Source organism: Vipera ursinii (assembly GCF_947247035.1).
Source record: "Vipera ursinii genome assembly, chromosome: 2".
Taxonomy (NCBI): domain Eukaryota; kingdom Metazoa; phylum Chordata; class Lepidosauria; order Squamata; family Viperidae; genus Vipera; species Vipera ursinii.
The window spans coordinates 276449287-276463670 of NC_139513.1; the positions used below are offsets into that span (position 1 = coordinate 276449287).

Below are 14384 nucleotides of genomic sequence, written 5' to 3' on the forward strand. Positions count from 1 at the left end.
GATACCTCTGGAAGATGGATGGTACAGCAGGAAGCACATGTTGCTTTCCCAAAGCAAGAGACAGGACTAGAATGCAAAGGTCTAGAAGGCTTCTGAAGAAGGAATTTGAGACTTCCAACTTCTACCCAATGGACTTAGAGTAGGTGAAATACTTACTACAGCAACAAGTGATACATTTCATTGGATATGGAGAAAATATGCTAAAGACTGTGCAATTATCTTGATGAGCGTCAAATAATTTTCTAAGGAATGCCCTCTTTACAATAAAATTTTTAGCTCCGGGAAAAGTTGTATCTGTTCCTACTGCTAAAGATGCCCCCAGTTTATCTCAAGCCCAGCAGGACAGAGAGGTTTTTGACATTTGGTTAAAAAGTTCTTAAGATTAAGAAAGCTGAATTGTGAGTAAACTCTCTTAAGAAAACTGGAGTAGAGAGGTGCAGCTACTTGGGAAATGGACTCCCGGTCTTCTGCATAAATCCATTTTTCTCTCCATATTCAAGCACAAGGAAAACCAGTACATGAGTTCACCCAGTCCATAACCTGTGGTTCTCGAACCCTCACTCACCCTAATTGTAACTTATTAGACCCGGTGCAGATGATCTATCCTGGACTTAAAACTTCCAAAAATGTGTAGCAATAGAGTCTGTGTATATTTTCACGAACAATGGGATTTACTTTTGTAAAAAATCATGCAGTGGAAAAAAATGGACAGCCATTCTAAAAGAAAGTAAAAGATCAGGACTGAATGCTCAATCAATATTTAAATTGTACACATCTAGCCTGCCAGTTACTGTGCCAAGGTGAGAAGAGAACAGATTCAGCCTGTGGATAAAAAAAAATACGATGTTACCAGAAATATGTTAAACGAGGAAATTCGACTATCTGAGGTGATAAAAGCTATTAATGCACAAAAGAATAATAAAGCATCGGGACCCGACGGTCTTCCATCAGAAATTTATAAAGAATTACAAAATATCCTAGCTCAACCCCTAGTGGAGGTATTTAACGCAGTATTAGAAGGCGCAAGGACGCCTAAATCTTGGCTAGAGGCAAACATAACCCTTATCCCGAAAGATAACACGGACCATACATTAATCCAAAATTACAGACCCATATCACTTCTTAACTCGGACTACAAGATATTTACATCAATTATAGCGGAACGATTGAAACGATTTCTGAATGATTTCATACACGCAGATCAGAATGGTTTTCTCGCTAAGAGACACACTAAGCACAACATTAGAATAATATTAGATACATTGGAGTACTATGAGTTACATAGCGAACAACAGATGGCATTACTTTTCTTAGACGCCCAAAAGGCATTTGACAATGTTAAATGGTCTTTTTTGTGCCAACAGCTTAGCTTTATGAATATGGGTGAAAAATTTATAAATATAATTAGGGCAATTTATGACAATCAGGAAGCAAAAATAATTATTAATGGGGAAGCATCTAGCAAGTTTCAAATTCAAAAGGGAACACGGCAAGGCTGCCCCTTATCACCATTGCTGTTTATATTGACTCTTGAAGTATTAACGAGAACTATAAGAAACGACCCAAAGATAAAAGGATTAACCATTAAAAAGGAAACCTTTAAATTGCAAGCTTTCGCGGACGATCTGGTTTTTATTATGGAGGATCCATGTCAGACGGGACCAAAGCTATTGGAAGAATTATCTAAATATGGTGAGGTTGCCGGACTGCGAATAAATAGAAATAAGACCAAGATGATTGTTAAAAATATGACCAATAAACAAAAAGGTAATCTGGCCGGAATCATGGATATAGAAATAGTCAAGAAAATAAAATATCTAGGGATTAACATTACGGCTAGATGCACTTCACTCAAAAAGGATAATTATGATAATGTAGTGAACCAAATAAAAGGTGATCTGGAAAGATGGGGAAACCTAAAACTCTCATTATTGGGAAGAATCGCTGTCATTAAGATGAATATTCTGCCTAAAATCCTGTTTCTGTTTCAGAATATCCCAATTCAACTCGACTCTAAATTTTTTCGAAATTTGGATAAATTATCACTAAATTTTATTTGGCAGGGGAAAAAACCAAGAATTAAATTGAAATATTTACAGGACGCGAAGGAAAATGGGGGTTTTGGATTGCCAGACTGGGAATTATATTACCATGCCGCGGCCCTGAGCTGGATTAGAGAATGGGTAATCTTGAGAAATAGAAGACTATTAACTTTAGAGGGTCACAATTTGCAATATGGCTGGCATGCTTTCCTATGGACGGAGAAACAAGGTCTTTTCTCGCATTTTCAAAGACATCGGATCAGGCAAGCGCTACTTAATACTTGGAAAAAAATTAGATCTCACAATTACACCAAAATACCGGTCTGGCTATCCACCCTTGAAGCGATAGTTTACCCAAATCTGTTTGATTTGGGTAACATAATCTCATACAAGGATATTCTGAATGAGGAGGGGGAATTGAAACTTAGGAATGAACTAGAATTACAAGGTATAAAACTCGATTGGTGGGCCTACTTACAAATCCAATCGAGATTTAGGAAGGATAAAAATGAATGGGGGATATATACCTCTGAAACAGCATTGGACAAAATATTATTGGGACCGGACTCTAAACAAATAAGGAATTTTTATAAATTACTTTTGGGATATAAGCTGTTTGAAGAGCAAGTGAAAGACCCCATGTTGACCTGGGCTAATAATTTAGGACATAACATCGACTTAGATACTTGGCAAACAATTTGGGATAGAAATAAAAGGATAACACTGGCCTCATCGTATAAAGAAAATTTATTTAAAATGTTTTACCGATGGCATCTTCCCCCAGCCCGCTTAGCAAAAATGTACACAACAGCATCTCCCAAATGTTGGAAGTGTTCTGAAGAGATAGGCACATACTTCCACACGTGGTGGTCTTGCAGTAAAACACAAAAATTTTGGAGAATGATTTGGATTTGGCTGAAAGAAATATTGAAACAAGATTTGGAGTTTAGTCCAGAACTTTTCTTGTTGGGAATCACGAAAGAGAAATATTCTAAAGATGGGCTATACTTAATGATCCATATTATCACAGCAGCTAGAATATCATTTGCGCAAAAATGGAAAAAGAATGAGATCCCAGGAGAAAAAGAGGTTATTAGGAAAATTTGGGATTGCGCTGAAATGGACAAATTAACTTTGGAATTAAAGAATAAAGATCAATCAGACTATTATAGAATTTGGAACAAATTGTATCTTTGGATGGATAAAAAGAAAGGTCTCTATTAGGTTTTACAGACTAGCTCACTGTTTTTAATATTGTGGTATTCCACCGATTTGTAATCTAAGTGTATTTAAGTGTATTTTTGATGTACATATATACATGTATATATATATATTTAAACATTGTAGACAAAAAGGTTTGTCAGCTCGCTGGTACTGTGTCCAATGTTTTTAAATAATAAATTTAATAAAAAAAACGATGTTTTCCAAGGCTGCATTTTCGTAAGTAAATTGTGGGGTTCATAAGTCATGATAAGTCATACTGGAATCTATTTCCTTTGGCTTTTGCATGACTTATAAACCTGGTTTATGGCTTGGAATTATGTCTAAACCAGGCCATTATGGCTTGCTTAACAACCTTTGACCAAAAAAGAAAAATCCTGCTTAAGCATATGTACAAATGTTTTTGTTGATATGTGTTTTACTGTGGTTTTGTGTTTTTCATTTATATATATATATATATATATATATATATATATATATATATATATATATATATATATATATATATATATATATATATATAACAAATACCCCTTTACTGAAAGCTAATATGGTATAGTGGTTAAAGAACTAAGTTTTAGCATGGAGACCCAGATTCAAATCATCCCCAGCAATGGCAGCTCATGGGATGACTTTGAGTCAGCTGTTCCTCTTCAGCACAACCTATCTCAAAAGGTTGTTATTGGGGGGACAACATGGAGATGTCCTTGAGCTCCTGAGGAAAAAGCAAGATACAAATCTCACAAATGGATAAATTAAAATATTTTACTGTTGTTAATTGTGATAAGCACTATAGTTCTGTTCCAATAATCTTTTTTCTCTCAAAAGCTACTTTGTCAATGAGCAGTTTACAAAGGAAAATTAATGAAAGAGGATGGCTCTCAGCTTCAGATTATCGCAACAGCTACTTTTGGAGAAAAACAGAAGGGGCTGCTTGCACAAATAGATTTGAATTAAGATGAGATGAGATATAAGATAAGATAACCTTTATTGTCACTTTTTTCCTGCGAATACACTGGCATACATTAAAATGAAATTCTGATCTCCTCTCTAAAAACAAATATATATACACATATATGTAGACACACACACACACACACGTTATACACACACATATCTAAATAATCACAGTCCATTTTGAATACCTAGTGGGGGGAGAAGAGTCTTGAAAATTAACAAGATTGATACCGTATGGTGCAAAGCTGTTACAGAATTTAGTCGTTCTGCTTCAGAGAGCACAAAGCTTCCTCCCAGAAGATAACAGATTAAATAAAATTAAAAATTTACCTTTCTGATCCAAAATAGGTTCCCAAACAACTAATGATTATTTGGGGCTTGCGTTAAAAAATATATCAGGGAAAAGTGAACCAGGGATATTTGACTATATAAATGATACTATTTACTCTGGAAAAAAACCCTGTTGGTAAAAATCTACTAGCAATTACTTCTGTTGTAAATCAATAATTCTATCATGAAGGTGTTGTAATACTTTATTAATTTATTTTGCCCTTTCTACTCAAAACAAGACCAAAATAAGCATTTAAAAATGGTTAGGTAGTTGGACAGTCATGTTATTTGTCCATGTTTCACAAATAATGACTGAATGTGACAAGTGTAAATAGTCTGAATTTTTAAGGATTTTTAAAAAAAAGAATTAAAATACTTTTTAGCCTGGTTAAGGTGCTAGGCTAGAAACTGGTAGGCCCTGAGTTCAAGTTCTGCCTTAACCATTGAAAGCTAGCTGGGTGACTTGCTTACTCACTCTCTTTCAGCCTAACTCACTTCATAGGGTTTTTGTGGGGAAAACAGGTGTCTTTGCTGTCTTGTAAAAGTAATGAAAGTGGAATACAGATAAATAAATGTTGATTTGTTTAATTTAATTGAGTAACACTTTACAAACTCTCTTCCAGAGCATTCTCCGTGGATTCGCAGACAATCTGTGATCTGTTCCTGACAACTCACTGCATCCCATTAAAGGGACAGTAGGGACAGCACATCATATTGGAATAAAGGCACTGGAATGAAGGCACCACACAGGATGTGGTGCATGACTAAGGGGCAAAGCGGAGAATATGTGAAAGAAGCACTTTAAAGGTTCCAGACATCAGTACCTAAAACAATAATCCAACGTTGGCCTCAGTTCGTTTCGAATTATTCAGAAGAAGTAGTTTTCAGGTTTGGGATGAACAGCTTTAAGGATGGTTTAAAAGAAAAGGACAATTCTGATCCAGGATGGTATTCATCCTTTACGAATGATTGCTTTATCTACTTAGAGCAGAAATTATTTACAAAGCATGTGCATGTGTATGTATGTATGTGTGTGTATAACATATTGATCTATTTTTAGGGCTGTTATTAAATTTGCATTAATCTTCAAAGCTTAAGCTGATATTTGCATCTCCCCAATTCTACAGATGAATGTGGTCTTGAACAAAACAAAAATTTTGCAGACGGATAGGTAATAGAAGCCTTCCCAGCCCTGCTGTTTTCAGGCAAGTTTGACTCATAAATGCAAACAACTCCAAATAAAAGCAGAGTTTTATATTATCCCAGGAAAATTACACCAAGGGCCATCACTTCATTGCTGTCTGTTCCCGCTAGCAGGTTGCACTGATCTGGGATTAGCACATTTCTTTCAATCGCCACCACATTGTCTGGCTGCAAAGTTAGCATTTCTTCTGGAGTGGTGGTTAGATAGTTTTTCATTGGCAGCGGCTGATTTTTATGTGGGAGATTAGCTGGCTGGTGGGAATGCTGGATAGTTGATGAAGAGCTTTCAGGAAGGAAAAGCACGGGACTGTTTCAGAGGATTTGGGGAATAAAGCCAGTGGTTGCATAGAAGTAGTGACGTAGGCAAAGACTGGATTGGTGGGTTTGTTTTGTTCAAGTCACTGTTGACACCTGGCAACTGTCTGGATTAATTCCTATAGTTTTCTTGGCAAGAATTTAGAAGCGGTTTGCCTCCTTCTGAAAGTGACTGGTCCAAGGTTACCCAACTGCCTTTGTGCCTAAGAACTGGTCCACTATGCCTTAGAAAATTATACTTTATTATTATATATGGGTCACAGTTTCTTGATTTATTTTAAAACCACGGTTAAAACATCATGACACTTTATCACAAAGCTCACAAAATAGTGAGACAGAATTTATGTCTTCCGATGCTACACTGATTCAGAATCCTATTTATTTTTGGAATGGATGTCTGTTTTGTGTCTTTCAAGATTAAGCAAAATAATTCATTTTCTTTGTAATCACATCTTCCTTTTGTACATCTTTAACTTCCTTGTTATCCAATAGTCTGTCTGCTTCCTTTTCTGGTTTCCTGTTCATAATATTTTTAAAGAATGGAGTTCTTCATCTTAATTATAATGGTACTATAATGATTCTCAAATGTTAGTACATTTTTCCTCTTTTATTTTGCCAAGTTCCATTGTCCATTATTTTAGGATTATGCCTCCAGCAGATACTAAGTTTATATTGAAGATTCATTTCTTAAGATATGTATGACTTACGATATGATAGAAATGTTTCTGAGATCTTACTAGCAATTTTGTGATATATCTTACTGCCAAAGATAATAGCTTTATTATTAACTATTAAAAGCTAGTATATTTGCTAAGAGTATATCTCTCAAAACAGTGCACTTATCAGTCCAAAGAGTATTTCCAAAGTTAATTCAGTGATATCAATGAATACATTAATTGTGGATGGAAAATAAATCATTTTAAAGGGGAAAACATGCTGTTATTTCCCATATAAATAAGTATGATTGCATATTATTGGTTTCTGTGGGCTATATGATGTAATCCTTTGAATATTTATTTGGAACTAAATATTACTATATTCAGCAGTTCTTAGCCAACTATCAAATAGTTGTACGATTAAGCTTATTAATATACAGGCTTAGATTGCTCCTACATGACTTTTGTCTTTACTTTTTTTCATAGAATGTTTCTCCATCCCATTTATCTCTCTGTAATGCCAGAAGGCGGCAATGACAATACTTCTGTATTACTGACAAGAAAAATGTATAGATCTTCCCCTATAATCACCAGGAGCTGAGCCTGTCTTGAGGCTTTGCCTTTTGAAAAAAATCCTATTAAAATTGTGTCTTTTCTTGAAAGGAGCATGCTTATGTTATTTAGCCTCCAGGTTGGGTTCTTTTGTTCAAGACATAATGCCTGAATACTGGATATGTCTTACCTCTCCCTCCTCTTCCTGCTAAGAGATGTACGTGCTAGGCAAATGAGGACTATTGTGAATCCTTTGAGGCTCAATTTTCTCCAGATCTAAAGAAACTGGCACAAAACTGTATAAATCTGCCTAAATGTCCATAAAGGTGCTCTTGAGTTGAACTTGGCTCCTGGTGAATTTCTTGGCAATGTTATGGAAGTAATTAGCCATTGACCACTTCTGGGATATTTTTTCCCAATTTCCCAGTCTAGCCAACAGCCTCGGAATCCTCTGTTGGTGCCCCATCCAAATATGGACCAGGGCTGATCTGGCAGAAAGGGCTGCCATCTGCTGAAGCTGAATTAGTCCAGAAAATTCATAAATTTGCATGGCCAAGAGCAGCATTTTGGATTCATTCAGAAGAGATACTTCAGGATACCTAGGATAACGTGTTTGCAAAGTAGCTTCTTCATCGTATCTGAACGTTCCACTTGCTAAGGTTACAAGTTACAGCAGCTTACGGAAAATAAGTGCTTTAAAAATGGGATCGCATAACTAGATATAATTCCACCAAAAGTAGGTATAATTCCACCAAAACTATTGAAGGTCTGTTAATCAGTGGTCTCTGTGGGATTTTGCTGCTTTTCACTGGAATGTTAAAGGCAGCATTATAGCATCATACTGCAATTTTGGATGTCAGGCGTCACAGTGCAGGCAGAAAAAGGGCAGAGCTTGTATCACAACTTCATAATGATGCTTTGGTCAGTCTGACCCACTTGGATCCCATGGACATTGTTGTTCCCATTTATATTTAAGGATATTGTACAGGTAAACTAATGAAATATTTGACAGACAACTCTGTGATAATGATCATGATGTTTGGCAACAATGAAATAACCTAAGTTTCTGAAAGGACTCAACTCCATTTACAATCTCCAGCTAATAAAGAATAGCACCATCAGACTGTAAAAATAAATTCAGAACCTATTGATGGAATTTGTCAGATCTTACAGCTATGCATTTTCTACCAAAAGAACAGCTATAGTCTCTGCTTCTAGGATGACACTAACAAGTTTCTTGTTTTTTTTTTAAATATAAAATAGATGCATTAAGTCGGAGGCACCTCCTTTACCAACCCACCAACATAAAAGAAAGTTTAAAAAGAGCTCCTTCCAGGGAAATCTTTGTTATATCCCTGCCATCCTTGGAAGCCAAACAAGTTTTTTTTTTTAAAGTTCCCCGGATACAAAAATGCCTGTGTACTAAAGCTTAAATCAACTTTTTCCAACCTACGCTCCTCTAAATCATTTTTTCTTAAATCAACTTTTTCCAACCTACGCTCCTCTAAATCATTTTTTTCAAACTTGACACATTTCAGATGTGTGGACTTTTAACTCCCAGATTTTTTCCAGAAGTTTGAAAACAATGCTCTAAATGTACTGGACTTCAAGCCTAATATTTTTGTCATCCATATAAGTTACAAATGTACCCATAATAAGCAAGCAAGTTCCAGATCAAAGTTTGAACACATTACCAAATGGGTAAGTTATTAAATACTGCTTATCTGTTTGTAAAGTGCAACAGTCAATTATTTAGCAACTGATCATACTAAGAATGAGTCCTACTGATTGTCTTTTTCTTTGATCTATTGCTCCACTATAATCTAGTCCAATTCAAGGTCTTTTAGTCCAGTGAAATGTCTTAAAATAAATGTTCTAAAAACATAGTGAAGTTACAAATTTCAGCTGCTTCAGTTATAATGTTGCACTGTCAAAGGTGTAAGTTTCATTGCTGCTAACTATAATTCCTAATAAGGTGATGAGGAGTCCTTTTTCTAAAATTCACATAACAGCATTTATTTCCATGGGACGAAATATAGTAATAATCAGTACCCTGTGTAATCTTTGAATTACAGACTGCAGGATCCAAAATACTGTGGAAAATGTAGTTCTGATGGTCTTGCATTGTTTTTAAAGTGAAAGTGTTCTTTTTTCTAAAAGTAGCACATTGGCTCACTATTCAAAGACAGAAAAGTTTTAAAATCCCACATTTTGCACTTTAAGATGAGTAGTGCTGTGATTAAAGGGTTGGACTTGGGCAGGGGTAGGCAACCTCGGCTCTTTTATGACTCATGGACTTCAACTCCCAGAATTCCTGAGCCAGCTTGGCTGGCTCAGGAATTCTGGGAGTTGAAGTCCATGAGTCATAAGAGAGCCGAGGTTGCCTACCCCTGGACTTGGGAGACCCAGATTTAAATTATGGTATTTACTCAGTAACATTGGGCTAATAAATCTATGTGACATCATCCCATCCTGCAGGGTTACTGTGGAGATAAAATTAAGAGATATCCCTTGCAAGCCCCCTTGAGCTCTGTAAGAAAAAGCAGGATATGTAATAATAATGATGTAAATCTTTAAGCATAAAATGTGTACTGTGATCTACATTGGACCTAACAGATTTTAAAAGATTTTCAGATATATGTTGAAATTATTAAAAATAATTTTAGCTATTGAAGGATGTACAAATAAGCAATTTCTGTTGCCTGTAAATACAAATATTTTATTATTCCTATTTCATTAAATGGGAAAAACAGTATGATGAAGAGGGCATATGACTTTGCTAGGATCAATGGAATTTATCCTTTATATTCTTGTGTTTTATATAATGTACTGTTTAATATTGTTACTGCAATATCATGTAGATTTTAAAAAAACTAAAGTGTATTCTTTTCTTATATATATATATGTATTTCAAATAAACACTTTAGATATTATTGTACACTGAATAAGCAAGAAATAAAACCTCCTATATTTATTGGAAATTTATTTGATCATAAATGAATCTAAAGTGAATCTTTACTTTGCACTAATAAATATCTTTTAACTTTAACATATGTACATTTTATATAAATTACAATGATTTAACATCAACCTATGTTTCCTTTCCTCTGCATAATTGTATTTGACCTTTATGTATGACAATATTTCAATACCTCAAAATCTGTAAGATGTAGACATGTGTACAAACTAGAAAATTTTTATTTTATATCATAACCTTTAAATTAAATAGGTTTTCACATGAGGCTCTGGTTCACTGTTATTATGCACTAATTAAGATCAACTCAATATTTACCTGCTAACAATTTTATATCTTAATTTTTTGAAGTTTGGTAATGGACACTTTGAATTTGCTTTTACGAGTACAAAGGGTTGCCAATCACAGCCATCTGTTAAACAGCCTCCTGGGACTATTGAGTTAATGTTTAGTGTGTATAGCACTTACTTTCTTGAAATTATCAAACTTCTGGATAAGCATGCATCATCAACAATATTTCTGCAGTAAGTAGAAAGCATGTACATGTAAAGAAAATATTGCTCCTAAGTAAGACAGTTTGGCTTATTTGTATTATACAGGTTATTGGATTATCCAGTTAGCATACCTCTGCCAAGGCCCTGGAGGAGGAGAGTATACTGTAGTAGCCAAAAATCAGAACGGGTTTGGCACAGTAATACCTTTTCCAACCAACGAATGTCAAAGTATTTCAGTCTTCAAGAAAATTCTATTGCAGATCGCAAAGGGACCATTTTGGAAAAAAAGAAAGAAAAGCAGCATGGCTACGCGATAGATTGCCGAATTCACATATGTCAAAGGGGTTCAGATTACAAAAGATATAAACCCATTTCAAGTACTTGAAATCTGTCTCATTGTCTGTTGTTGCACAAATGCCTTTTAAGAAAATTTGCTAGGCTGAAAAGGAAAATAAGTCTGTGAAATGAGGAAAGAGGTGATTTTAGTGATGCAGTGGATAGGGTCACGATTCAGTAGGAAAGCAAATGCATTGCACATATAAATACTAATTAACTGCATTTCTCACTCCAAGTACACCAGCAGAAAATCTCCGGAATCCTAAAGGGCCACTGGTCAATCAGAATAAGCTAGGAATGCTGGATTACATCGGCCAGATTCTACATAATCTGGTTTCCTCCATTCCTATAGAATTCAAAATTGGTATTATCTATGTCCTGTGTGACTTGGAATTAAAAAGATCCTGATTTATATGCATACGCAATACTAATAAAAATATATCAAATCTAAAAATGTGCTCGAGGGGGTTTTATTTGATGGTTTCTTGAAGAGCCAAGTGCTCCCAGCATCTTCCAGGATAGGTTCCAATTCAACGCCTCGATGGGGATCATTTTCAAAAGCCTTCCCACTCACAAGAGTTCATTTGAAATTAAAAAAGCAACTTGCTTATGCTTGAATGGAACATCCCACATGGAGCTTGGTAGCACCATATAGGAGTGCAAATATTAAATTAGGGGTGAAAATGGATTTTAATTGACTCACGCAAAAAGCAAACTAGTTTTCCTCTTGGGGGTGGTGGTCTAGTTTTTTGGATACTTTGCAGCCAACCACCTTGGGAGGAATATGTTGAGGCTACGCATTTAATTGGTCCATAAACAAACTCCAAATATTTATTTATTTTTATTACATTTATATCCCGCCCTTCTCCGAAGACTCAGGGCGGCTTACAAGCTTAGCAGTAGCCTTCCTTCTATGTATATGCCTGCTTATTAGGGCTTTCACACACACCCCCAAGCGGCATTAGTACAAAGTCAGCTTAATTGCCCCCAACAATCTGGGTCCTCATTTTACCTACCTCGGAAGGATGGAAGGCTGAGTCAACAATAAAAATAAAGATAGATTTTATTTTATTTTATTTTTATTTTTATTCCATTTATATCCCGCCCTTCTCCGAAGACTCAGGGCGGCTTACAAACTTAGCAGTTTGAGTTTGAGCAACATACATAGACTCAGCCTTTCTCCAAGAGCTCAAAAACAGGATCTTACGGAATTAAGACTGCACTTCACGGAGTTTCTTTCCTAACTGCTGGGCATTTCAGCACGGGTAAAGGGCTGGACGAACGGAAAGCCGAGCGACGCGCCAAAAGAGCGCTGCGACACTCCCGCTTGCGCACAAGAGCAGCAAGCCAAGACGTCGCTCTTCTGGGAAAGCCGCGGACGCACCAACGCCTCAGAGCAGGGGTCTTCAAACTTGGCCCTTTTGTGACTTGTGGACTTCAACTCCCAGAATTCCTCAGCCAGCCATGCTGGCTGAGGAATTCTGGGAGTTGAAGTCCACAAGTCACAAAAGGGCCAAGTTTGAAGACCCCTGCCTCAGAGGGTTCGCCTTCCGAATCTAGGAGAGACAGCTTTTTCCTTCCCGATTGGCCAACGCCCGCACAGGCGCAGAAGACAAAATGACGTTCCCGACAGGCTGCGGACGAGTAGAAACGGGACGTTCGGATGGGAGGGGCAAAGGAAGAGTTGGGCGAGGGCTGGTCCTCGAGCCGCGCGTGCGCGGAGCGTGCTCTGCTGTTCCTCTCCTCCCCCCCTCCCTCCCTCCCTCCCTTGCGTGCTCGGAGCGCTCTAAGTCGAGCGCGCACGCAACCAGCTGTGCGCGCGGGTGTCAAGTGGCACGCACGCACGAACGAACGAACGAGTGTGAGCGTAGGGACGCCGCCTCCGCCTCGGGAGCACGAGCTGCGCCGTTGAGGCGCCAAAACCTGAGGGAAGGTCGCCGCTCCGTTCTTTCGCCTTCCGCTGTAGGCAGCCTTCGGCAGCGGCGGTCGCTCCCGGAGGACCCTTCCCGAGCCCGGGCTATGACCTGCCTCCCAGGCTACCTGAGTGGCGGCAATCCCGGTGCCACCCTCCGCGCCTTGCTCAAATCTTTACGGCGGCAACCGCCCTCAAGGAGGCAGCTCAGCCTACCGCGCGTCCGCTTGGCTGAGCCCGCCGCTTCCTTCGCTGCCGCCGCCGCCGCCACAGCTGGACTCCCCCTGCGTTGCCCGGCACTGGCGGGAGAGGGGTCTCCTTCGTCGCCGACCTCTTTTCCCCTTCCCTCTCCTCCTCCTCCTCCTCCTCCGCGGCGGTGCCTCGGCTCCGGCGGCCGCTCGAACTGGTCCTCCAAGGCCGGCAGCGGCTTCCGCCCATCCCGGGTGGTGGTGGTGGCCAAGACGACCCGTTACGAGTTCGAGCAGCAGCGGTACCGCTATGTGGGGCTCTCCGAGGAGGATCTCAAGCAGCTGGTAAGCCTCGGCACGTCGGGTGGAAGGCACGTCTCCTTTCCACGGGGAAAGGAGACGGTGGAGCCTAGAGGCGGGGTGAGGGCAGGTGTGGCGGCGTCTTTTGGTGGCTTCCCCCCCCCAGGTGTCCCAGGCGATGTGGTTTTTTTGGGGGGGCGGGGGCCGAGGGAGTCGTCCTCCAGCATACCTGGCCGGCCTCAGGCTAGGAAGGCTGCCTTAGGGACGTTGAAAGGTTTGACAGACCTGGTCCTTGCAAACTTTTAAGAGAACTTTTATCTCTGGTTGTATCTCGGGTTGGTTGGTCGGTCGGTCCGTCTGTCTCTTTTTTTTACGGCAGGGATCTTGGAGCAGGAAACACAAAAAGGAGGGCGTTATAATGTGTGCACGTGCCCGAGGTGCGCCTATTTTAATCAAGGTTTGATTTGAGTTTGGAAATATTTTTTTTTAATCGAGGCTGCCTCCAGTTCCAGGAGGAAGAAAAGTGGGTTCTTGGAGAGGAAGAGTTGCAAACCAAGGGTTGTTGTTTAACATCCTAGAGTCAGATTCAGTTATCCTGAAATAAACAGTCCCTGGTCAAGCCGGTTGGTTGCATTTGAAGTAGTTTATAAAAGTTATATCAAAGTAAATATCAGCATTGGCATGAGATTTGTTCTCTTTGCAGTAGTACATCCAGATCTTGCTATTCCATATGCCTTAATATATACTTAGATATGGTTAGAAAGGATAGGAATAAAACAAAGAAATCTATTTCATACCATACTGCCTTGTGGTTGAGTATGGAGGCTGATCCAGTAGACCTTGGGCAACCAGCTGAAAGAAAGTTGGACTACATATGTTTTTCCCACATACTTACTTTCTTCAA

At 38.6% G+C, this 14384-nt stretch overlaps 2 protein-coding genes across 5 annotated transcripts in view; both read left to right on the forward strand.

Moving 5' to 3' along the window:
• The window catches only part of RANBP3L (RAN binding protein 3 like), a 62036-nt gene extending 56504 nt beyond the window's left edge, over nucleotides 1-5532 (forward strand). Inside the window, exon 15 of the mRNA XM_083356914.1 lies at nucleotides 5174-5532. Coding sequence (XP_083213040.1) covers nucleotides 5174-5217 — 44 coding nt within the window. The 3' untranslated portion in view covers nucleotides 5218-5532. The remainder of the gene's footprint in view (nucleotides 1-5173) is intronic.
• Nucleotides 5533-12902: 7370 nt separating this feature from the next.
• NADK2 (NAD kinase 2, mitochondrial) overlaps nucleotides 12903-14384 on the forward strand; it is a 37665-nt gene continuing 36183 nt past the window's right edge. For all 4 annotated transcript variants that reach the window (XM_083355907.1, XM_083355908.1, XM_083355909.1 and 1 more), the window contains exon 1: nucleotides 12903-13525. In XM_083355907.1, coding sequence (XP_083212033.1) covers nucleotides 13100-13525 — 426 coding nt within the window. In that variant the 5' untranslated portion in view covers nucleotides 12903-13099. The remainder of the gene's footprint in view (nucleotides 13526-14384) is intronic.